General features: G+C 49.0%; 1 protein-coding gene and 1 pseudogene across 4 annotated transcripts in view; both read right to left on the reverse strand.

Moving 5' to 3' along the window:
- Positions 1–15685: 15685 nt before the first annotated feature.
- Positions 15686–15976, reverse strand: LOC129045593 (heat shock factor-binding protein 1-like; annotated as a pseudogene).
- A 4135-nt stretch (positions 15977–20111) lies between these two features.
- Positions 20112–25989, reverse strand: part of EPB41L5 (erythrocyte membrane protein band 4.1 like 5) — a 143116-nt gene continuing 137238 nt past the window's right edge. For all 4 annotated transcript variants that reach the window (XM_064586415.1, XM_064586414.1, XM_064586416.1 and 1 more), the window contains one exon: positions 20112–24818. In XM_064586415.1, the coding sequence (XP_064442485.1) occupies positions 24752–24818 (67 nt within the window). In that variant the 3' untranslated portion in view covers positions 20112–24751. The remainder of the gene's footprint in view (positions 24819–25989) is intronic.

Consider the following 25989-nt stretch of genomic DNA (forward strand, 5'->3'; position numbering starts at 1 on the left):
CCAATTGCCTTTTGCAACGCAGACTCTCCCCAGTATGTCACACGTGTCAAATTCTGTAACTGCGGTTTCTCCTGTAGGATGATGAATTCGCCTTTGCTCAGAAATCTCCGCGGCTTCCGAGTACAGACCCCCGCTCCCCGGGCCACGAGTCTGCTGCGGGGGTGACGGTGCAGGCTGTGGGTCTGATGCGGGTATGGGCTCCACAGCGCGCCCCGGTTCTGTCCTGGGTCCCCGGCGAAGGAGTAGTGTTTCCTGGGGCACGTTCTTTCCCCTGGCAGAAGCACACGAGGCCAGGCCAAGCCCCCGCCAGCACCACACGGCCCCCGGCCCCCCGTGGTGTATGTCGGGGGTGGGGGGGGTACAGGTTCCGTGGCCGAAGCACAAAGCCAAGCCAGGCCCTCGGCGGGGTGGGCCAGCACACGCCCAGGGAACCACGACAGGCTGCACCGATGTCGCAACATAGTTTTAAAGACGAAAGGAATCACAACATCTGTAGTAGATGGTGAATGATTTTCCTCCGCTGTTTTACATACATCCTGTAATTTTCCAAAAGTTCATTGTTTCTAATAAAAATGAGGAAATCTGTTTGGAGAGGGGGCGACAAGGCATTGGAGGGGAGACGAGGAAGACCCTGCGCCTAGACCCCTCCACAGACTAGGGCGAGGCCCTGGAGGCCCCACCCAGGACGGTTCTGCAACCTCGCTGTCCTCGGAGGCCGCCCCGGGGTGGTTTCTGCAGGATGCTTCCCGGCTCGGAAGAAGCAGAGTAGAGGGGCCTCGGCCACATACCGAGATAGAAGAGGCGGGCCCTCCCGTCTGCCTGCTCCTGGGTTGTGGGTGGCAGGAGGCGACAGGATGGACTCCACACACGGAACTGTCAGGAGCAAAGGGTAGTTCCGCGCTGACCGGAGGCCTGGGATCCAGTGGGTGCACGGGGGTCAAGGGAAGCCGTGCTGCCCCAAACCCAGGCCGGGGTGCATCACGGGGCCCACTTGGCCACCTGACACTGCACATGCCACCAAATGTAGCACATGCCACCAGCCACCCCCCACCCCCACCCTCGGCCACAAGTAATCCTCGGCTGCCTCTGCCAGGAGGGAGATGATTGCTTGCTTTCCTCTCCAGAGACTCTCTGGCCCCTTTAGCTTTAGTAGGAGGGAGACCGCTGCCAGAACCCACTCAGTGGAGGCTTTGCCTAAAAAGGAAGGGCGCTCAGATGCTGGGTCACCAAGGATGAGGACGAAAGTGCACCAACCCCTCAGCGGTCTGACATACACCCTGCCCCATGCTTACACGTCAGAACTACCAGCCCCATCTAGCCTGCTCCGCCTGTGCGCCCAGCAAGGCAGTGGCTCCTTCCTCAGGGAGAAGAGAGGTGATCCCCAACCCCGATCCCGATCCCTGGCTGCTTCACCCATCACTTCATCCGACCCGCAATCCAGCATCCTTGGAGGTGTCTCGCCCTCCTCTGGTTTGTCATGTTCCCATCTATTCTAGAAGGTGTGGATTGAAGTTAATGACCACGACAGGGTCCCCCCTTTGCCAACCGTACCTCCGGGAGAAGCCCATTCTCCTCCTGTCTCCCACCGAGCGGCCACAGACGGGGTGCAGGAACAGACACAGGAGGGCGGTTGCCTTCTTTCTGCTCAGCCAGACCAGAAAGGTTTGCAAAATGCAAAATCAGTATCACTCCTCTGCTCAGCCACTTTTTTTCTTTTGTCTTGGAAAATACGGTTATTTTTCATTAAAGGAAGTTAACATAATGGATTTATTGTTTTTACATGAGTTAATATTTTTAAAAGCTACTGGCTTTAATTTCTTCCATGTTAAATGTTGATATAACTCACTTAAACCAAAGCTCCTCGGGGTCCTCAACCATTTTTAAGAGTGTGAAAGGGGGTCTATGACCACAGACTTTGAGCACAGCCCCCCTATGTTATGGTGGCGGAAAGAGAGGAAACTGGGTGTAATACATTAAAATCGGTATGACATAGCACGGTTGCAAAATAACAGACACTGTCTTTAAAAAATATATATTTTAGAGAGAGCAGGGGGAGGTGCAGAGGGAGAGGGAGAGAGAGAATCTCAAGTAGACTCCACGCTGAGCTCAGAGCCCGATGCGGGGCTCGATCTCACATCCCCGAGATCACGACCTGAGCCGAAATTGAGAGTCACACTTAACAAACTGAGCCACCACCCAGGAGCCCCCAGATGCTGTCCTTTCTGCAACAGATCACAGGATGGCTTCTCCCCTCTGCGACTCTCCACACTCCCTTTGTCCTCTGCAGGCCCCTGGTTTAGTTGGGTTACTTAGCGCAGTGAGGTAATTCATGTTCGCCCCTGCAGGGCCAGAGACCTTTGCTGGTCCTGCTGGTGGCTTTCATTTCACGAGAACTAAGAGGAGCCTAGGGGACCGCCAGGATTCTGGCCACAAGCCTCTCTCCATTTTGTGGCAGCGACGCCATTTGCCTTCGATAGTCCTTCCAAAGGACAGTTGTGTTGGCTAGGGTGCTTGAATCTGACCTCCAGGAGGAAATGGGGATGGACGGCCACCCGCCGGGGTTCACAGGCCACCTTCTGTCTGCATTTGCAGGATGTCCTGTTTGTTCAACAGCTAGCGGAAGGGCAGGGCAGGGGAAGTGGGTTTTGAAGCCTTTCTCCACCGCAGCTCAGCTCTCTGCTCCCCACAGCCCCTGCCTCCTCCCTCCCCTGTGTCTGTGTGTCCCACCTCTCCCCCTGCACCAGGCCTCAGCCACAGCCCCCCTGGGGCCTGGAGCTCTCTCCTGGGACATGAGCAACACTCCTGCGCAGAATCTTGGGCCCCGCGTCCATCCCAGCTCTTGCCCCGCCCAAACCCCTACCCCTGCCCTCCTGGACAGGTGCCTCCCCCGTCCCTCCCATGAGTGACAGCAGCCCCCCTTCCTCTTCTCCACGCCATGGCCCGCCTCCCCTTGGCCCGAGCCACTCTGGAGCTGGACCGGGACCAGCCACATGCGGCTGAAGTTCCACTCCTTACAGCCGCCCTGTCATTTTGACCTTGCCCTTCCAGGCTTTAACCAGGGGCACTGAGTAGGGTGGGAAGTTCAAAGACTTGCCCACCAGCCTGAGACCTTTCCAGGAAGCCAGCCCCCACCTTCCTCCCCCACAGGCACTGGGTAACCAGCAGACAATGAGAACAAAGTCTGGGCCCCCTACTCTTGGTGGCAGTTGCCCCAGGCCAGTGCTGATGTCCATCCGGGGCTGCCCCTGACCTGCCCCTCAGGTTGCCCTGTCCGCCCCCCTTCCCACTGGGCAGCATGTTTAATGACATGTTGGTGGGGTGGGGGGCCTTGCTGTCCTGATCATTTGAACATTGCTTAAGGCTCCTTTCTCTACTCAAGGCCCGGCTTGTCCTTCTCTCAGTCCACCTCCGCTTAGCCTTCCACTCTGTCCTTGGTCCCTGACAGATTCTTGTCCCTTTGCATAAGACAACTTAGCCTGGCCTCCTGGCTCACCGAGGACCAAGCCAGGCTCTGCCCCAGTCAGGGGGTGCTCACTGTGACTCACAGGGACTCTAACAACATTAGGCACACACCCAAGAGCTGGGAGATCAGGGCTGTGGCCACCTTGGCCCAGGCCCGGTCCTCAGGAGTCCAAACAGGGCCAGAATGTCCTGTCTGGGAGTGTCTCTGATGGTTACAGTCCTCCCAAGAGGCTTCAGGCAGAAGTCATGAGTGGGGAGAAGGAGCCTGGCCTGAGATGTCCCTGAGGCCCTGTCTATCCATACACCCCCGTGGAGGACCCTTAGCAGGGGGGAAAGGGCCATTTCAGAGCAGGCCATGGGGGCCATCGGGTCCTCCACTGGTGGCCTGGGCCAGCCGCACGGGTCCATGGGAGGGAGAGGCCAGAAAGGAAGAGGGTGCAGGCTCCACCCTGAGAAGGACAGCATGCTCCCACACCCCAAAGGTCAAGCAACAGTTGGCCACGGCCAAAAACACAGTCTTAGCTCAGGCTGCCATAACAAAACACCAGAAACTGGATGGCCTAACACAGCTGTATTTCTTGTAGTTCTGGAGGCTGGAAGTCCAAGCCCAGGGAGCCAGCATGATCAGATTCTGGGGAGGACTCTCTTCGCAGCTTGCAGATGGCTACCTTCTTGCTGTGTCCTCACATGGCCGAGAGAGAGAGGAAGTGAGGCCCTCCTGTCTCTTACTATAAGGACACTACCCTCATGACCTCATCAGAGCCTAACAACCTAATAAAGAGCCACCCCCGAATATTGTCACATTGGGAGGTAGGGCTTCAGTGCATGAGTTTGGGGGGTGGGGCCCCCAAATGATTCAGTCCGTAGCGCACACCAAGCCCAAAAGGCCTAAAGGCAGGGGACCAAGCCCGACATTCACTCAGCTCACATTTCCTGAGCACCTGCTGTGTACCAAGTGCAGTGCGCTCACCGCAAACGAGACGTGGCCGGTCACCCAAGGCCTGAGAGTGTCCAGGTGAGTGACAGCGGTGCCCAGCAGGGCCTCAGGAGGGCAGGCCCAGGAGAGGGGAGTGGGGCAGTGCTGGAGCGTGAATGGGGCCCGCCCACGGCAGCTCAGGCTGGCCCAGGACCGTGGAGGGAAGGAGGAAAGCTCTGTCAGGATGGCCTGGCGAGAATTAATAGTGACTTAAACAGTCAGGGACAGCACAAGAAATCCCGAGGCGGAGTGAGCTGTGACCCAGATGCCCTGCTCCACATTTCATCAAGGAGGGCTGGCCTTCCATCTTGTTGCGGTGCCATTCGCACCCTCAACTCTGGGGGACATCTGCCCCCATGGTCACCGGGCACAACTGCAGGTGTCACAGTTACGTGAAGTGACGGTTATCCGAGAGGACTGCTGGTTCCCCTGGATCTCTTTCTATCAGAATGGAGAGCATCCCCCAGAGTCCCAAGACCCTTCCTTCCTTCCGTCTGTCCCTCCTTCCTTCCTTCCGTCCATCCTTCCTTCCGTCCTTCCTTCCATCCGTCCTTCCTTCCGTCCGTCCTTCCTTCCTTCCTTCCATCCGTCCTTCCTTCCTTCCGTCCGTCCTTCCTTCCTTCCATCCGTCCTTCCTTCCGTCCGTCCGTCCATCCTTCCATCCGTCCTTCCTTCCGTCCGTCCTTCCTCCCACTAGGCGGGGATCAGGACACAGACCGAAGCACTAGCAAGGAGGTCGCAGCCCCCCACAAGGGCAGAGAACTACCCTGATCCCCAACCTCACAGGGGGTGGAGGATCACCTCCTGATCCATGGAGGTGAAGGCGGGGACAGCTGAGTCCCTTATGGGTGATGGTGGGCAGAGGGGCACTCAGGACACCAGATGTCCATGGTCCTTTGGGAGTGATCCAGGAGATGAGGGAGGGAAGCAGGTATCAGGTCATGACTAGCCTCGAGAGCTGAATGGTGAATTTTAATACCCAGAAGGCCATGGAAACTGCCAGAGGATTTAAGCAGACTTAACGTTTTAAAAGATCATTCTATCACAGCAAAAAAAACCTGGAAAGAACCTAAATGCCCAAGAATTGGGGATTAGTTAAATACTTCAGGGAGACAAAGGCTAGAATCTTTTTTTTTTTTAAGATTTCATTTATTTGTCAGAGAGAGCGCACTCACAAGCAGGGGGAGCGGCAGACAGAGGGAGTGGGAGAAGCAGGCTTCCCGCCGAGCAGGGAGCCCGATGCGGGGCTCCATCCCAGGACCCTGGGATCATGACCTGAGCCGAAGGCAGACACTTAACCGACTGAGCCACCCAGGCGTCCCCAAAGGCTGGAATCTTAAGCAGTCTCTTAAATGTATATTTTATAAAGAAATTTCATAAAATAAACATTTTATAAAGAAATATTTTATAAAATAAATATTTTATAAGGAATTTTCAGAGTCCAAGAAAATACAGTATTATACTAAGTTGGGGGAGGGCAGGGAGGGCAATGCCAGATAAAAACAATGTTAAAATAGTCACAGAAAAAAGACTGAAAGGAAGTAAACCCAAGTGGTGCAGGTGCTTTGCCCTCCTTTCTACTTCTCCCTATTTAATCATTTTCCTACAGTGAACGCATTTAACTTTGATATTCAGACAGGGGAGTCGTTTTGCATTTTGACGAAGTACAGTTGTTGTAGGAACAATGAGTAAAGGGGAAGGGAAAGGTATGAGAGCCACTTACGAGGAAAATCTGCTAGGAAGGTGGGAAGGACGTAGGGCATGCTGAGTTTGAGATGTGACCCCAGTGGTGAGGCGGGAGGATGATTCCGAAACCCTTCCAACCTGGATGACCTAAAACATCTATTCCCCTCACAGATCTGGAGGCTAGAAATCCAAAGTCAGGGTGTCCACATGGCTGTGCCTCCTCTGAAAGTTCTAGGGAAGAATCTTTCCTTGGTGCTCTCCTTACTTCTGGTGACTTCAGGCAATCGTTGGCGTTCTTTGGCTCGTGGGCACATCACCCCAGTCTCTGCCTCCATCATCACGTGAACTTCTTCCTGTGTGTCTGCATTTCTGTGTCTGAATCTCTCTCTGCTTTCCTTTATAAGGACCCCCGTCACTGGATTAGGGCCAACCCTACATCTGGTAGGACCTCACCTTACCTTGTTTACATCTGCAGAGACCCCATTTCCAAATAAGGTCCCGATCCCAGGTATAGGGGGTTAAGACTTGAACAGATCTTTTGGGGGGACACCCTAACAAGAAAGATCACAGTAGTAGGTGGCCTCACCTCTTTGCGGGATGAGTGAGCCTAAATGGTAAGCAGCAAGATTTCTGCCATTTTGGGGAGACTTTTTCAACTAGAAGAGCCTCCCTCCATCCCTGTCTGGGGGGCCTCCCAGTCCCCTTTCAGCATTTCTCTCCCTGGCATTGGGAATGGGGGTGAGGTGAGAGACAGGACTGCCCTGCTTGCCCTACCGTGACTGGGGCCCTTCCACTACCCAGAATCCCTGGGCATCATCTGCCCCCAGAGCACTGAGACGGGGCGAGCGCCCACCTGACAAAGCAGCCCACCGCTGGCCCCTTCTCTGCGAGTTCACATCTCACCTGAGGGCCCCTGCAGGCGGGACACCTTCACCCGAGGAACACTTCTATGAGGGGAAACTTCAGGGCCCCAGGGTGCCCTCCGGCAGAGCTGGTTTGAGTCAGGAGGTCTGTCTTCAAATCCTCCCCGGGTAAGTTCAGCCCTAATTATTGAGCTAGTGAGGGGGACAGGCAGGGCTCTGTGTGACCAAGGACGGTGGTCGGGGGCTGGACTCCCCCTTGTCTGCGGCTGGTAGTGCAGCACCTACACATCATTCAGTTGGCCAGAAAGATGGAGGAGGTGCCCTCCGAGTTCGTCCTCCGCCGCGTTATCTTTCTTGGTGATGCTAATTTTGTTGATGCTGGCTGACCCCAGAATCCGGCCCAACGTGCAGTCTTCACCCCTGGCACACTCTGCCTGGGGCCACTGAAGGTCTGCAGCTGATGGTGAAATTCTCTCTCTTCCTTCACGTCTTAGCCTCGGCACCACCTCCTCCAGGAAGCTTTCCCGGACCCCCCTGCCCAACTGACTCTGCCGCAGGAACACGATCCCCATCAGTTCCTACATCTGACTCCTTCCAGAGCAGCGACCTCCTCAAGGGCCGAACTAGTCATCCCTGGATCTCTGAGGGGCCCCGCACGTTGTCAGTTTGAGAATAAATCGGACCTAGAGGGCCTTATGCTACGTGAAATAAGTCAGAGAAAGACAAACAGCACATGATCTCGCTTATAGGTGGAATCTAAAAACAAAACAAAACAAAAACCACCGAAACCGAACTCACAGATACGGAGAACAGACTAGTAGTTGCCAGATGTTGGGGGGGTGGGGTGGGGCTGAGTGAAATGGGTGAAGAGGATCAAAATGGACAAACTTCCAGGCATAAAATAAATAAGGTATGGCCACGGGGATGTGACGCAAAACACAAAACTAAAGCACACAACAATAAGCAGGTGAGTGAACGAGAGCATTTGTGCCAGGGTTCCTGGGTTGTCTGAAGGCAGCAGAAGTGAGAAGCCAGGCCCCAGAGAAGGGAGGTGGAGGGACGGGGAGCAGCCAGGCCAGGGCCACCATGGGGAGGGACAGTGGCAGGGCGAAAGCTCCCGTCTGAGGCCACCAGAGGAGCCGGGCAAAGGCCAGCCTCGAGCCAGGAACCCGCGCTGTGCCAGGCCCCGCAGCGGCCCTCACCCCATGCTCAACCCTGAGGAGGGAGGGCGGCCTGGGCCCCGGCCCTCTGGACCCCCAGCGCCCACTGCTGCCACTCCCGAGAGGCCAGCCAGCGAGCGCAAGCTCTGTTCCAGGCCCCGGCAGCCCAACAAAGCCCGGTGCCCTCCCCGCGTGTCCTGGGCCTTCCAGGTCCCTGGACTGAGCAGCTTCCACCAGAGGGACACAGGGCCTTTCAGACAGTCCTCTGAGCCCGGTGTACATGAGCCAGTCTGGACAGTGGCAGCCCACTCCTCCCCAGTACTTGTCCCCCCGTGGGCCATGGCTGAGACCCCCTGGACCATCCCGGCCCAGGGCTCCTCAGTGGCCCGCTGAGGGGAAGGTCCTGGCTGCCCTCCTCCTTCCCCAGCATGGACACTGGCGGTCACCGAGGGTCACCCGGCAGGCCCAGGGCCCTCATTTCTCATGGCCCTCTCATCCCAGCAGCCCGGGGAGGCCGAGGTCAGCGGAGTGCTGCCATGTGCCCAGCCTCCGGGCAGGAGTGTGGCAAGCCGGCCCGGCCCGTGCCTCAATCCCCCGTGTAGCCGTCAGTTCCCTCCCCCTACCCCACGTGCCCCTGAGCTCCCCTGTGAAAGCCTCCCCACAATGACCGTCAGCACTTGGGGGTTCCCACTTGCCCCACTGTCCGCTCTGGGAGGGCTCTGCGTGAAAATTCATTTCTTTCTCTCGGTGAGTGCAGGGAGGACTGAAGTTTCTGCAAGAGCCGTTTCTGCGTCTCCCTTTGGAACTGTGATTTTCCTGATGGCAGGGCATACTTCTCAGTTTGGAGATTTTTACTACGATCTGGAAGGAAATCCACAATTTTACCTTCTTCAGTTAATTTGGCGTGTGTTCGTTTCCTTTTTTTCTGTTTTCAACAGTTTTCTTTCTTTCTTTCTTTTTAAAGATTTTATTTATTTATTTGAGAGAAAGAGCACAAGCCAGGGGAGCAGCAGAGGGAGAGGGAGAAGCAGGGAACTCTATCCCAGGACCCTGGGATCATGACCTGAGCCGAAGGCAGACGCTTAACCGACTGAGCCACCCAGGCGCCTCCTCAACAGTTTTCAAATAAGAATTGAACCCAGCCACATAGACTTGTTTCTCTAAAACTGCTTTTGCTTCATCTTCCAGGAGGTTTCCATAGGAACCCCCAGGGTCCCACCCCCTCACCCTCCTGGGTCCAGAGTTTGCTCACGTCCTCTCCATCCTGTGGCTCCTTCTGCTTCCCCAAAGGGGCAACTATCCTCCAAAATATCTTCTACTGTTCTCTACAGTTGTTCTTTGCTTCCAGGGACTATGAGGGCTGTTCTGGTTGCAGCTACTTGGAAGGTGATGTGTTATCATCCATCTTCTTAATCCTTCAGGTAGGGCTAAGCCATCACTCCAACTTCTCTGATCTTTCAGGTCTTTCGGGAAATTCCCTATTTTTTTTAAAGATTTATTTAGGGGCGCCTGGGTGGCTCAGTCGTTGAGCGTCTGCCTTTGGCTCAGGTCATGATCTCAGGGTCCTGGGATCGAGCCCCGCATCGGGCTCCCTGCTCGGCAGGAGGCCTGCTTCTCCCTCTCCACTCCCCCTGCTTGTGTTCCCTCTCTCGCTGTATCTCTCTCTGTCAAATAAATAAAAATCTTCAAAAAAAAAAAAAAGATTTATTTATTGGGGCGCCTGGGTGGCTCAGTTGGTGAAGCGTCTGCCTTTGGCTCAAGTCATGATCCCAGGGTCCTGGGATCGAGTCCCGCATCAGGCTCCCTGCTCAGCGGGGAGCCTGCTTCTCCCTCTCCCTCTGCCTGCCACTCCCCCTGCTTGTGTTCTCTCTGTCTGTCAAATAGATAAATAAAATCTTTTAAAAAATAAATAATAAAGATTTATTTATTTGAGAGAGAGGGGTGGGGAGGGGTGGAGGGAGAGAATCTCAAGCAGACTCTTTGCTGAGCATGGAACCCAACGCGGGCCTCAATCCCACGACCCTGAGATCATGACCTGAGCTGAAACCAAGAGTCGATCGCTTAACCGACTGAGTCACCCAGGCACCCCAGAAAATTCCCTATTTTAAACTCAAGTATAGAATTGGCGTTTTTTAGCTCTTTATTGTCTTGGGTGTTGGTGTTTCCTTTTTCTAACAAGAAGAAAGTTATTATCCTACGTAACTATGAATCCCAAGAGAGGACTGACTGTATGGCCCATTGGTTCAGTTGCTTAATGACATCATCCAGGACCTATGCCTTTCCACCTGTCACTGCTTTCCTGGTGGTTTCATCCTTCAGCCTAATGAGCAAGATGACCACAGCAGGTCCAGAGAAATGAAAGACAGCATCTTATCCTTTGGCTCTCCAGCAAGTTTCTCCTTCTACATCGTTGGCCTGAATTGGGTGACATATGCACTTTTTCTAAGATTTTATTTATTTTTGCAAGAGAGAGAAACACACAGAGAGAGCGAGAGTGAGCATGAGCGGGGGTGGGGGAGGAGCAGAGGGAGAAGCAGGCTCCCCGCTGAGCAGGGAGCCCAATGCGGGGCTCGATCCCAGGACCCTGAGATCATGACCTGAGCCAGGCAGACACTTAACCGACTGAGCCACCCAGGCGCCCTCTTTTATTTTTTAATTGTGGTAAAATATATAGAACAAAATTTGCCAGTTTTACCATTTTTAAGTATTCAATTCAGTGGCATTCATTATATTCAGACAGTTGGGCAACCATCAATTCTATCCATTTCCAAAACCTTTTCATTGTCCCAGACACAAACTCTGCAGTCATCAAGCAACAACTCCCCATTCTCTTCTCTCCACAACTCTGCACAACCTTGATTCTACTTCCTGTCTCTATGAATGTACCAATTCTAGATATTTCAGATAAGTGGGATCACAGAATATGTATCCTTTTGCATCTGGCTTATTTCATTTAGCATGATTTCGAGGTTCATCCATGTAGCTTCTATCAGAATTTCACTCCTTTTTTTGTAGGCTGAATAGTAGTCCCTCGTATGGATAGACCACATTTGTCTATCCATGTGTGCTGGTGGACATTTGGGCTGTGTCCACCTTTTAGCTATTGTGAATAATGTTGCAACAAAAGCAATGCTCAGGATCTCTTCCAGTCCTTGTTTTCAATTTTTTTGAGTATATACCCAAAAGAGAAATTGCTAGATCATATGATAATTCTCTTTAGCTTTTTGAGGAAATGCCAAACTATTTACCACAATATCTGTACCATTTTACATTCCCACAAGCAATGTATAAGGCTTCCAATTTCTCCACATCCTTATCAACATTTATTTTTTTTGTTCATCCTGTTATTGCTGAATTTTAGTTCTTCATACATTCTGGATATTAATTCCTTATTAGGTATGTGATTTGCAAATATTTTCTCCCATTCTCTGGGTTGTCTTTCCAATCTGTTGATAATATCCTTTGATGCACAAAAGTTCTTAATTTTGATGAAGTTTAATTTATCCATTTTCCTCTTGTTGCTCATGTTTTTGGAATCATATCTAAAACTCCATTGCAAAATCCAAGGTTATGAAAATATATACCTAAGTTTTCTTTTAGGATTTGTATAGTTCTTATATTTAGGTCACTGAATCACTTGAGTTAATTTTTGTGTACACCGTGAGCTAGAGATCCAACCTCATTCTTTTGCAAATGGAAATTCAGTTGTCCCAGCATCATTTAAGAGACTGCCCCTTCCCTACTGAATGGTCTTGGCATCCTTATCAAATATCAGTTGGTCAGGGCACCTGGGTGGCTCAGTCGGTTGAGCATCTGCCTCCGGCTAGGGTCATGATCAGCCTGCTTCTCACTCTCCCTCTGTCCCCTCCCCCCACCCCCACTTGTACTCTCTCTCTCTGTCAAAGAAATAATAAAATCTAAAAAAATATATATCAATTGGTCATAGATATATGGGTTTGTTTCTGGACTCTCATTTCTATTTGATTGGTCTACATGTCTAGCCTTAGGCCAGTACCACACTATTTGATTACTGCAGCTTTGTAGTAAGTTTTAAAATCAGTTAAGTGTGAATCCTATGACTTTGTCCTTCTTTTTCAAGATTGTTTTGGCTACTCAAGGTCCCTTGAAATTCCTTATGAATTTGAGGATAAACTTTTCCATTTCCGCAAGAAAGGCTGCTGGGATCTTGTTAGGGATCGCATTGAATCGGTAGATCTTTTGGGTTGGTTTTGACATTTTAACAATATTGTCTCCCTACCCATGAACATATCTTTCCACTTATTTAGGTCTTCTTTATCATTCAACAATTTTTGTTTTCAGTGTAGAAATTTTTATTCTTCTTGGTTATATTTATTCCTAGTTATTTTATTCTTTTAGATGCTATTGTAAATAGAATTATCTTGTTAATATCTTTTGGGGGGGTTGCTTTTGCACTTATTAGCTCCAGTAGCTTTCTTGTGGATAGTTTGGGATTTTCTGTATATGGGACTATGTCCTTTGCAAATAGAGATAGTTTCACTTCTTCCAATTCAATTCGAAGGCCTTTCACTTGTTTTTCTTATCTAATTTCTCAGGCTAGGACTTCCAATGTGTATTAGGTAGCAGTAGTGAAACGGGCATCCTTACCTTGCTCCTGATCTCAGAAGGAAATCTTTCAGTGCCTTACCATTCAGTACAGTGTTAGCTGTGGTCGTTTCCTATATGGCCTTTAACACGTTGGGGTAATTCCCTTGAACTTCCAGTTCTCTGACTGTTTTTATCATGAAAGGATGTGAGAGTTTGTCAGATGCTTTTCTGTGTTAATGGAGATGATCATGGTTTTGTCTTTTGTTCTATTAATGCGTTGCATTATATTGATTTTGGTGGGGCTGAACCCTCTTGCACTCCTGGGATAAAACCCACCTGATCATGGTGTATAATCCTTTAATATGTTGTTGGATTCAGTTGATTATATTTTGATGAGGATTTTTGCATCTATGTTCATAAGGGATGATTGGTCTGTAACTGTCTTTTCTTGTGATATCTTTATCTGGGGCAATGGGGAAGGAAGCTCCAAAACTCTGAGCAGAACCAAGAAGGCAATTCCAGAATATCTGGAGGCAGGACTGTCTGCCTCATCGGGTCAGCATGGCCTCGGGGACCACTTGGAAGGACTTCGGTGATGTGGAATCTCTGTGCAGACAGGACTGTTGTGGAGGATGCTCATTCCTGTGTCCTAAACACCTGATAGAGAGCCTGGCACATGGTAGATGCTCCATTTGATGAACAAAATTGGAGAAGTTCAGAATCATACATCCAGTATGATTCTATTTATATGAGGTTCAAAAGATGGCAAATCTAAACTCTGCTGCTCAGGGATGCATAGACTGTGTTACCTTTGGGCATGTGGAAGGGGCTGGGACCTAGGGTTGCCCAAGTTCTATTTCTTGACTGCGGTGCTGCAGCGCCCCCCTGTGGTCACTGAGGACACCATGGCCCTGTGGTTGCAGGGATTTCCCTGGTTGGGGCAGCCTGCCCACAGGGGCCAGGCGGTCCTGACAGCCCTCTAAGCATCTCTGGGCATCTGCTCTGCTCCGAGTAACAGTTGCTGTGATTGCTGAGAGAGGCTCTGTGCCGGTTAGTGTACTCACCCCAACTTCCAGGCTCTGCAGTCAGATTCAGAGACTGGCATGGCAGTGCTGAAAGGAGCTGCCTTTGGAGCTCATAACCCAGGCCCATCTTCAGAAACTTCTTAAGATCTGAAGCCCAGCATCCAGCCTTGAGGGGGAAATGAGTGAGGTGCATAAGATGTAAAATGTAAGATGTAAAATGAGTGAGGTGCATAAGATGTAAAATGCCAGTTTGTGGGCGCTCCTGTGATCCTAGGAGTAAGCACCTCCTTAATGGTATGCTGTAGGCACCCCACTCACCTCACTCTAAACCCAGCCCTGCTCAGAAGTCAGAGAATACTGCAAAACCGCGTGCATTCACTTTGATGCTGAGCTGCAAATGGGTTAGCTTTGAGTGAGTTTCACAGAGGCAGGGCTCTCCAGTGTCCCAGATATGGAACCGGTGGGGAGGGCCAGTTAGACTGCAGGCAGCTCTCGGATGACAGGAAGTGTCAAGGCAGAGGTGAAAGGGCTCAAGACATAAGCCCTCAACACTCTGATTGAGAAAGGAGCAAACAGACAGTTCCAAAGCTAGCTCAAATGAACCAGGTCTTCCTAAGGACCTGGGCCTGTGTTCTGGTTCTGCCTGAGATAGACCTGAGTTCATATCCTGTGACAAGTGTACCATCTATGGCCCAGACACACTGCTTACCAACACCCCCAACACACACACACATACACACCCAGACATCGCTAATAGGATACTCACTCTTTGGCTTCTTAGTGATAACAGCCCTCGTGGGGAGGCTGTGAACTGAAGGAAGGAACCCACACACGGCAGTGAGCACTGACCCTCCCAGACCAAGTTACTGGAGGGAAGCATAGTGCTTCTCGGGAAGAGCTCAGAGGCAGGAAGAACAGCTCATGAGTCTGGGGAAGTGCAGGTGGGCCAGGGTTTCACAAAGCAGGCCAAGCTCTCACCCTTGAGACTCTGTGAGATAGCATTATGTGATATACAACAGATAGACCACTTTACCTTTTAATAATTGTATTTCACTGCACATTAGCGAAACTACAACCAGCCCGTCACAACAGTGATTTACGTTTTAGGATAAGGCTGTGTAAAAGCAAGTTGATAAAAACTGTTAATAATGTTAAAGTAAGTCCTGGGCGCCTGGGTGGCTCAGTCGGTGAAGTGTCTGCCTTCGGCTCAGGTCATGATCCCGGAGTCCTGGGATCAAGTCCCGTGTGGGGCTCCCTGCTTGGCGGGGAGTCTGCTTCTCCCTTACCCCTCACCCCATTCGTGCTCTCTCTCTCAAATAAATAAATTAAAAAAATAAAGTAAGTACCAAGTAACACAGATGTGGCACCCCTGCAGCCTGTGAATACCGTGGGTGACAAGTTGTCCTGAGACGTCTGGGCCTTTCCTGCTGTTAGCACTGGAAGTCCCACGTCCCAGGAACCCTCTCAGTCCCAGGCAAACCAGGACAACTGGTGACCTGTGGTGTGAATGCCTGAGGTGTGCAACATGCTGGTTTCAGGTATTCGAGTCACACAGACTTGTTTCAACTCCTGGTCCAACACCCACTGGAAGCCAGACTTCCTGGTTCTTTGTAAGACCACAGAAGTTGTGGTAAGGAGTATACGGGAAAACCTAAATTAAGGATCCGATGGGGTCTGTGGAACACAGTGGATGCTTAATCAATTCAGCATTCATTCAACCAGTATTTTCTTACACTAAAAAATTTGACACTTTTATGCAGGAACCACCAAAGTTTCAGTGTTTAATATTTAACAGCACAACTGACCAAGGTCTAAGATGTGAAGTGACCATGTTCAAGAAACCGGGGGGGGGGGGGGTTAAGTCTATAAACTATATAATATGCGTTAAGAAGAATGCATGCTTTGTAATAGAAAACCTGTCTACACATAGTAGTTGCTTCAAAAAGCCATTTGGTCTTCTCTTGGCTTGTAAAAACGGTGTTCCAGATTTCAGTATACATTAGCAACCTTCAACTCTGGTGTGGCAGGCATCTTGTATTTACCTTCCAGTTCTTCCACTGCAGCCTGTGTCGTGAGGTCTGCAGTGTTTTTCTCCGGGTGGTCAATGGGACTACTCATGTCCTTGATTCTTCCAATGATCTGGCCGGACATGGTCTAAAATTTATCTTGTATCTCTTGCAGGAGTGTCTGCACCACTGAGGTGAAATCCTGCATGGTCTTGGGGTCAGTCTCGGCCATCTCCCCAGGTCCCTTCATTCAACAAATATCTGAGCACAAACTGTACACCAGGAGGCAAGCTAGGTGCCCCCAATTTCAGCAAGGGACGGGCTTATATTATCAGGAAGGCAATTAATAGGTAACTCACAAAGGTGGTGACATGGAGAGGGGCTGATATTGGAGTGCACAGGGGTACATCAGGATGTAGTATGCAACCTGAACCCTAAACAAGAAGCCTCAAGGCACAGAGCCTGGGGCCACCAAGCTCCCAGCAGAAGGAGGCAGGCCCAGTTGGGAGAGTAAGTGCGGGTCACCCGAAAGAGTGGAAGCAGCACAGCCAAAGACCATGCCATGGAGGCCATCGGAAAGAGTTTGGATTTTGTGTTCTGGGCAATGGGAAGCCATTGAGGTTTCTTTCTTACTTTTTTTTTTTTTTTTTTAAGATTTTATTTATTCATGAGAGACAGAGAGAGAAAGAGGCAGAGGCAGAGGGAGAAGCAGGACTCGATCTCAGGACCCTGGGATCATGACCTAAGCTGAGAGCAGATGCTTAACTGACTGAGCCACCGAGGCGCTTTAAAAAAAAAAAAAAGATTTTATTTAGCCATGTGGTTTCAATGCAGAGTAGCAGGACTTCATTTCTGGCTACAGTTGGAAGATAGAGTCACCCAACAACAGCGATTGCCTGAACTCAAGCCAGATGCTGACTTGGTCAAGGGGTGTAGCCGCAAAAATGAGGAGGCACTTCAGAGACAGACCCAGCAGGACTTAAGGACTAGTCGGACATGGGAGGGGAGAGAGACGAACCAAGGGCAAGGAAATAACTCACCGTGACCAGGATCACGCAGCAGCTGCCGTTAGGGCATGCGTTGGGGTGGGGGCTCCGGCAGAACACTTCAAGTCTGGCTTACCATAGGCTGAGCCGGAGGGGCTTGTGTAATAGCCATACGGAGCCAGGAGGGGGTGCAGGCAGAGATCTGGGTTGGAGACAGGGACTTGGGGAGGCATCAGCACGCAGATGGATTCCGGTATTAACTCCTTGAACCTGCACCACCTTCACCACACCATGAGGAAGGCACTAGTCTCACCCCCATGTACAAGCACAAGGCAGAAAGGCTGATGGACAGGGCTCCAGCAGGGTATATTTTTGTACTTATATTTATAATTCAACAGTTGGCCTATAGCACTGTGCTCGTGACTATTCTAGGTTGAGAACCGTATGCCTTCAGGCCTTGGTTAAGCAAGCATCTGTTGAGCTTGTACTGCTGGCCAGTGCTGCAGACAGTGGTGAGGGGAGCCGGCAGTTGCCCAGGAGAACCACTCCTTCTCTCCCCCCCTCTCCACCCCTAATACCTCCCCTGGCCAGATATTCCCATCATTAACCCAGCTCTCAACCTGAGGACCCCTAAGGGATCCATGAGCACGTGGAATTGTATGCCAAACTACCCACATGTCCAGATGTGTGAGAGAGTCCCTAACCTAAACTGATGAAGAGCCAGTGGCATTATTCACAACAGCCAAGAAATGGAAACAACCTACATGTTCACCAGTGGATGAAAATGTGTCATACATACAGTGGAATAGTATTCAGCCATGAGAGAGAAGGAAATTCTGCCATTTGTGACAACATGGATGGAACTTGAGGGCATTATGCTAAGTGACATAGTCAGGGAAAGACACATACGGAATTATATCACTTAATATGTAGAATCTAAAAAAGGCAAACTCAGGAACAGAGAGTAGAATGGTGGTTGCTAAGGGCTGACCAGAGCTCCGTGCTGTGGCTTCTTTCTGAGGAGGCTTTGCTTAGAGCCACAGAGGTTTGAAATGGGTAAGCTTCTCGCATGGGAATTCTGGACCCAGGGAGGAAGGGCCTCGGGGGTGCCGCAGAAAAATTGAGATTGTGGCAACTGTCTGTGGCAACTGTGACCGAGGGAGCCAAGACTGGCAGTGCTGAAGGAAGTGAGAGGAGAGTGGCGAATTCCTACCCCTAGCCCTACAACCTAGGGCCAGTTCCTTTTCCTTTCTGGACCTCTCTTCTGATCTAGGCACTGAGGAGCTGGGACCAGGTCATCTTGAAATTCTAGTTCCCACCCCAACATCCTAATTTCCTAGCTTGAGAGTGTGAACTAGCTCTGACCTTTGCCTGATGCACCTGGAGGAGTGAGGGTGTACTACAGAGGGCTAGGGAGTGGGCCACCAGGGCCCGCGCGGGCATGGGCAACCCTGCTGTGGTGAGAAGGCCGCTCTGCACCCCTCTGGGTCTCTCCTCCAGGATGGAACCTTGGAAGCTAAGCACAGTGGGGCTGACTGTGGGACAAATCAGCCTAAGCCTACCACACCACCCCCAAACCAACACTGAGCTAATTTTCTTGGGCCTTACTGACCTGAGCTCCCTTTTTGCCCCTCCTGCCTTTTCTTGGTGCTGACCACAAAAGCCCTTTCTGGGTGGCATGCTGGGTTCATTTTTTCAATATTGAATATTTTAAGAACAGAAATCACATTAAAATAGATGTTTGTGGAGTATTAACATACATTTTTTTCAAGATTTTATTTATTCATTTGAGAGAGACAGAGAGAGCACAAGCAGGGAAAGTGGGAGAGGGAGAAGCAGGCTCCCCGCTGAGCAGGGAGCCTGATGCGGAGATCGATCCCAGGACCCCGAGATCATGACCTGAGCCGAAGGCAGATGCTTCACCATCTGAGCCACCCAGGCACCCCAACATACAATTTTTTTAAAAAAGTGCAAGCCCTGGGGTGGAAGGCATGGGGCGGCTGGGTGATAGACATTGGGGAGGGTATGTGCTATGGTGAGTGCTGTGAATTGTACGAGACTGTTGAATCACAGATCTGTACCTCTGAAGCAAATAATGCAATATATGTTAAGAAAAAGAAGAAGATAGCAGGAGGGGAAAATGAAGGGGGGGAATCGGAGGGGGAGACGAACCATGAGAGACGATGGACTCTGAGAAACAAACTGAGGGGAGGGGGGTGGGGGCATGGGTTAGCCTGGTGATGGGTATTAAAGAGGGCACGTTCTGCATGGAGCACTGGGTGTTATACGCAGACAATGAATCATGGAACACTACATCAAAAACTAATGATGTAATGTATGGTGATTAACATAACAATTAAAAAAAGTGCAAGCCCTATCTCCAACGCTTAAAGAGCAATTACCCAGCTATTGTCAACTTCCCTGAATTTTCTGGGCCTGAATTTTCTTTTTCTTCAGATTTTAACAACTGTGATATATAGTGTCTTCTCCCAAATCTGTGACTGTCTTGGTAGCCCATTAACCATTCCCCTCCCTTTGAGGATCCACAGCCTTCTTCGGTGTCCTGCCCTCTCCAACTCAAAATGCCAGTAAGGGTGAGCAGCAGGGAGCAGCCAGACCATTCCTGCTGGTGCCAGAGAAGGAGTCCACACTTCCACCCATCCTCTCAGTTCAGAGAGCTCCCCATATCTTTCCAATGAGTCACTGTGCTTCAGTTAGAGTGCTTTGGTTGCTTAATGCCCAATGTCTTTGAGGAGAACTTCCAGCACAGGTGAGAGTCCAGGTGCCTGCCTTGCCCTGCACATGCATTAGAGCCTAAGAAAAGCTCTCTGGTTTTCAGAGCCCATTGCTATCTGTTTTCTGGGTGGAAGGGGGAGGAGGGGAGCAGAAAAGAAACTGTTCTCAGGAGCCTCACTGACCTCTGCCCAGCAGCATGTTCTTCATTGGGATGGTATGATGGAGGACATCTACTACTGTCTCCCGGATGCTGCACCACGTACAATGTACCATCCCGTCCCAGACAAAGGATCCAAGGCGCGGGTTCGTTAAGCAATTTATTCAAGGTCTCCTGGTACTGAGTAGTAGAGCTGTGTTTCTACCATACCATGCTGCTCCTGGGAACAACCACTGTGCCTGCCAGGATATGCTGGGAATGACCAATGAGGTTTTTAAGCTTTGAAAATGCCTCTACTCCCAAATTTGTACCACACATATTAAAATGGTCACTGAAAACTGGTGCTGCTTCTGTTCACGGCTTCCACGTGGTCCCTCGTGTTCCTATTTACAGCAGCTCTGATCTAACAATGGTGTTGAGCACAGAAAACAGGCAGCATGCAGGTATTCCACTCGCAAGAAACTGAAAACAGCTCATAAGAACAGAAATGTTTCACAAAAGCTTTATTTGTGGTCACATCTACGGTTCTCAGTTCAGTGTACAAACAACTCAGTGCAGTGCAGTGCTTCTAATACAAGTCATATAAAACTGCGGAACACAGTGAAGAATAGTGCACTCGATATAAAAATAAATTACACTTTAAAAGCTACTGCAAAGCTTTACACATATAAAAAGTAAACACAAAATAGTTAGTGAGGTCCTTTTAACTGTCTATCATACCCCGAGAAGAAAATTTACTTATGAAAATAAAGAGCCAGGGGTCTGTGCTGAAACACATCCCTGATAAAGAGAAATCCTCGGAAGTGACTGAATTGTTGTCTCAGGCAATGTGATGAAGAGCCTCACGTGCCCTATCTGAGAACTGGAAATCACTACAGCTAGTGCAGCGGCGTTCGGCTCAGGACCAACTTCTATGCCCCAAACACACTTCCTCATCCTGAAGGCTGAGAGATAGGAAAAGCTTCCAACTTTCCTCTGATCATTGGAAAAAACACCGTGTTTACCTTTTTGAGCGGAAAAAAGGACAAATAATATAGAAATGTACGTTCTTCAGTCTGCCGAAGATTCCAGGCTTCTAAGTAACTGAAAGGCTGAAGGCAAGACTGGTTAGAAACTGGTGAGGCCTCACAAAGACTCTCAGAGCTGGAAGACCCATGACTGCACCCTGCCGTGTGCACATGAGGGTGCCTCCACGTGCAGCTGCTGCTGCAGAACCTGTGTGAACAGCGGCCTGACCCCCGGGCGCCAGGCAGGCACGGCAGCAGCGTGGGACTGGAGTGGGCCGCTGCTCCTCTAAGTGCGGCCTGGGGGCAGCAGAGCCCGCCGGCCGTGCCCTCGTGTGTGCCGCGCTGGTGCCTGGGCACCCAGCTGAGTGCTGAAGTATCAACGCTCTCTGCTCTTCAAGAAGACTTCGCTCATCCCTGCTCTCGGTGAGAAGACAAGAGCTTTGCTTCTCAAGACCCTTACTTATCGAAAAAGATGGAAGATTTTTCTTTATGTAGGTGACTGCCAAATAATTCTGCTCTAACAAAGTCTCTGAAATGACACCCGAGCTTTCATTCTGGGGCTTATTAGGCAAGAGAAGATGGGGGTTCTAGCGTAAGAACAAGCAGTCAAGATGCAAGGAACAACCCAGGGCTTTCATCCTTAACTGTCCACAGAGCATCTGTGATTGTGCGAAAGCAGACAAAGGTGAAGACAGTCAGTAGGCTGTTAAGAAGTATTTTTAGAAAGAATTTTTCTTAAAACAATACAAACATTTTAGGAAAGCTGTCCAGGGTATGTCTAAATTTATCAAGACCAAAGGAACCTAGTCATGCCTTTGTTCAGCAGTGCTTCTTGAAGGGCAGGCGTGAAAGAACAATGAGCCATTCCAGTGTATACAAAGGTGACACTACGGACAATAGTGAGGAATAGGATCTCGTTTATCATTTTACAAGTTCAGAAGAAGAGTCGAGGGCAGAAAGCTGAAACCTAGCATGCGTATTTAAACCACCATGCCAACTCTCCCTTCCCGCACCCGGGCTGTCAGAGGGCCTGATGTGAGGTTCCTCTCCTTTCTGCCCCCCGCCCCCCAGGGCCTGCAGCAGACGCCTACTGCGTGGTTGTACTAAGCGTTCCTGGGGCGGAGCGCACAGTAAGCCATGAGACAGGGGCAGCAGCAACAACCCAGTCCTTGCAAGCCCCACAGACGCATGAGGCCTGGCAAGACAACAAAAGAAGCCCTGCCACTCTCTCAGCACCAGCCTCAAATCTGCTCCCAGTCACAAGTTCCATCATCACTGATCCTAATGAGTCACCACAGTCAAATCCGGTACTGGAAAATGGGAAGAAAGTAACCACAGAGTAGCTGAGCCTGTGGCTAAAAGCCTCCTGTTATTTGTTGCCAATCTGGGTCGGTTATCTCATCTATAAATCACCTCCAAACTACCTTCAAACGGAAGAATGCTAACAGCTTTCTAGCTGGAGCCCTCAAATAAACTATTGTTCTTGCTCTCTTTTCAAACATGTTCTCATTACTTCTGACTTAATTAAATGCTGCCAATATTTCTCTTTAGCTACATTTACTAAGATGCATGGGAACCTCATTCTAGAGGGAAACTTCCTGCCCAACTAGCTGTCATTTTGAACAGCCAGTACGGCTATTTCATCTCATCTGAGGATCAGAGCTTTAGTTAATCAGATGATTCTCGGATGTGCAGGTGGGTTTTAATCTTTGTAGGGGAGGACTATGCCTTGAAGGTCAACAGCGGGTCATGCCATCAGAGCTGTCCCTCCTCCCACTTCAGTGTAACCGACCTGCCTCCTTATCCAGTATTATCTCAAATCTCACTCTGCTCACATTCTTTACTGACTCACATATATCGGCTTCTCTCTCATCACAGAGACAGACTTCCCTTCCCTCTCGGACACATTCACAGATATCCTGAGCCCTGCCATTCTCTCCCCTCCACTCTCAGATGAGCAAGAACAAGATCAGTGTTACAGCAACTCTGGGGAAGGCACAAGCAGCAGTCATGACAGGGAAGTTATACTTGACAGGTATCTAAACTGCCAGGGCTAATTCATCATTAAAGTATTAATTTCCATGTTTACCACTTTGTGTCAGGACAAAAGACAAAATTTCCTCCTTTAAGCCTGAGATTTAAGTAAATTCTAAGAAAGTCCTTTTCGATACGCTAACTGGCAAGAATATATACCGAAGACACAGAGGTTATAGAATATTTTCAGCAACGTATTCCTAAACGGCAAAAAGTTTAAAAGAAGGATGGTGCTACCTCCTAAACTGGATGGGAAGTTTGGGCCTTCCAATCTAGTAATCCCTCAGCTGCTCTGTGGTTAGATGCACAACTTTGACCTTTCCGTACATCTAGCATTGTCACACACTGGAAATTTGATGTCCAGTCCAGGGTGCTTCGGGTCAGGCCCCTGGTCAAGCCCTTGGTTCTAGGTGTCACTTACAGCTGCGAGAAAATTTGTTTTACAATTAAGAATTGGCAAGAGCTCCACCAATGAAATTCACAAGCTCAGCATAATGGCTCAGGGGAAGCAGCCAGCAAGAAGTGCCAACTTTCTTTCCTTCAGCAAAGTTGTTCTGTGCAAAAGTGGTTTCCAAACTCTACAGCTCCCTGGGAAACAGCACAAGATTAAAATTCCTGAGCTTTCCAATCAGACACTAGTGTGTGTTTGCCTAGCCCATGACTATGCTACAGGGAACCCAGGATAGTCCAAACCATGGAGTTTTAAAGATCACAAAACTGGATGTTCTCTTGTGCTGAGCAACATAAATTCACACTCAGTTATATACATAATACAGGGCAGAAAACTAAACATCAAATTCCAGGAGGTATAGTTTGACATCAATCCTTGATCACAGGGATTAACAACAATGATACCAACATGGTTTCTACCTCATCCTCATTTCCAGCAGCAACTGCAGTTTACCTCCTGCATTCTGAATTTTTAAAGCTAAAATAAGAGTGTTTTTCTGGAAGTCAGGATTGCAAGAGGTTATTTTTACACTCTTCTTCATTTTCTATATGCACATGTGCTACTTTAACATCCAGAAATTTTTTTTATACCAGAAGTGATTAGGAACTTCTAGAGACTTTTTAAAATTAACACAAAATTCCTAATGTAAGGTGAGATACGAGTTCTTACAGTATGCTAAGTACAGTTTCAGACACAGGTGTTCAAGAAACAAATCCCCTTCAACCCCCGATTCCTTATTTCTGTCCTGGTATTTTTGTTTTTGTTTTGTTTTCTTTAGTTTACAAGTTCTAAATTTATTCAGCTCATATTAAAAGGAGATGGAGCCTATATCCAAATCGGTGCCAGTGTGGAGAAGTGACTGCTGTCTCTGTCCAGGCTGAAAAGTTAGAGAGTATGTGTGTGGTGCATGTGAGGGCTTCCTGTGGGGAAGCAGGGCTGAAAAAAACAGGACACAATATATGCACAATTGATTTCTCTGTATTCTTCTCAAGGTTTAGCTTACCTTGACGTAAACTTAGAAGTATTAAGATAGCCAGTCCAGTAAGAAGTCAAAAGTATGGGAGACACTTGAAAACCTTCTGTATTCTAAACTTCTCTTTATACTGTAATAATTATAAACAATTAGGCCTCAAACTACCTACATGATGTCCTCATTAATTTCCTAAATTCCTGATTTCCAGGTACTGCATGGATAAGGGCAACTTCTCTAACAGGTGCTCAGATCAAGGACACACCCTGATACTAAAGAGAAAAATAACATTCAAAAGGCCATAATTGACTATCAGACAGCCTGGTTATGGAGGGGTTATGAACAGTTATAACCACTAGATGGAGCCAAGAGTTTGAAGGAAACAATAGGGAAAAGAATTCCCTTGTTTCAGGAATATACAACTTTAATACGATTATAGAAAGTAAAAGACCAGATACCTTCATTTGGGCAAATATGTAGTGTAATTAAAAATTTCCAGTTGGACGGAAAATGTTTTTCATTGAGTTGAAGTCAAATCTGGGTGAGCATTTTACTCACAAGTAAGGACAAGTTCCTGAATCTGAACATTCCAGTGGAAATGGATTCCAGGACGGACAGCTGCAGAGTGCTGGATATTCCAGTTATAGGTGAGAAGGAGCCAATCCCTCAGAGCTCAGTTGTCAGTAAACACTTCTGCTTCAAGATGGTTTCTTCCGCCAACGTTGGAACAGAGCTGAAAGGAAGAAAGAAGGGGTTATTATTCAGTGAAACCACTGGGCTGGGAGCAACCTGCATTTCTTCACCAGTGTTACATGGAGCAGGTTGAGAGTAAATTATAGATCTAAATGACTGTGTTGCAATGCCTAATTTAGTAATGAGATATTTACAGAAGGGAATTTTCTAGATAAATGATGCTTATTTCATCTTGAAATGAAATCTAGAGATACCAATTTCCCCTACTGCCTTGAATAAAACATACCAAACACTTAATCATTTCTTAATGAATCAGGGTTATTATTATGAATGGCAAGAGTAATACTGTGCTGAGCATGAGAGCAAACCTGCTCAAGAAATACCAAGGTAAGTGGGTACACTGTTCTGTGCTTTATATAGATAGTCCCAGATGGCTGTGGCTGAGTTCCCACACCAGTTAATCTGCTTTGTCAGAGTTATGTGAAAAATAAAAGGATATGGGCTTTGCATGAGCACCCAAGAGTCTCTGCCATAGTTGAAGAGCATGAACTCAGAGGCAAGGATGTAATGTCATCTATCTCAGTTTCATTAAGACTTCACATCAAAATACATAGTACAAAGGACATAGTTTAACATGTCGAAACTACTAACAAGCTTGATAGTTGAAAAAGCAGTCATGTGTACCAGCCCCCTCCATTTCTACTACATAGAGACAAACACTTTCAACAGTTTTCTTTTTTTCCTGGCATTTTCCTTCATTTTTCTGTATCTCTGTTTCTCCAAGTATACTCCCTTGGATTTGTTATTAATGCAAATTCTTCAGCACTACCCCAGGCATACTGAATAGGAGGCTCTGAGGATGGGGCCCAGTAAGCTGCGATTACTTGCTTTAAAATTTTATTTATTTATTTGAGAGAGAGAGAGAGAGAGAGAGCGCATGTGCATGAGTGGGAGGGGCAGAGGGAGAAGGAGAGTGAATCTCAAGCAGACTCAGCCATTGAGTGACGAGTATGGAGCCTGATGCCGGGCTCGATCTCATAATCCTGAGATCACAACCTGAGCTGAAACCAAGAGTTAGATACTCAACCAACTGCACCACCCAGGCGCCCCCAAGCTGTGTTTTAATAAGCCCTCCAGGTGATTGTGATGTACAACTAGCAAAAGTCCAAGTGGCCTGTTTCTACAATGACTTCCTGCCATGGATTATGAAG

This window comes from Mirounga angustirostris, unplaced genomic scaffold, assembly GCF_029215605.1.
Source record: "Mirounga angustirostris isolate CCGP_5_RB_7025 unplaced genomic scaffold, mMirAng1.0.hap1 SCAF_3, whole genome shotgun sequence".
Lineage (NCBI taxonomy): Eukaryota > Metazoa > Chordata > Mammalia > Carnivora > Phocidae > Mirounga > Mirounga angustirostris.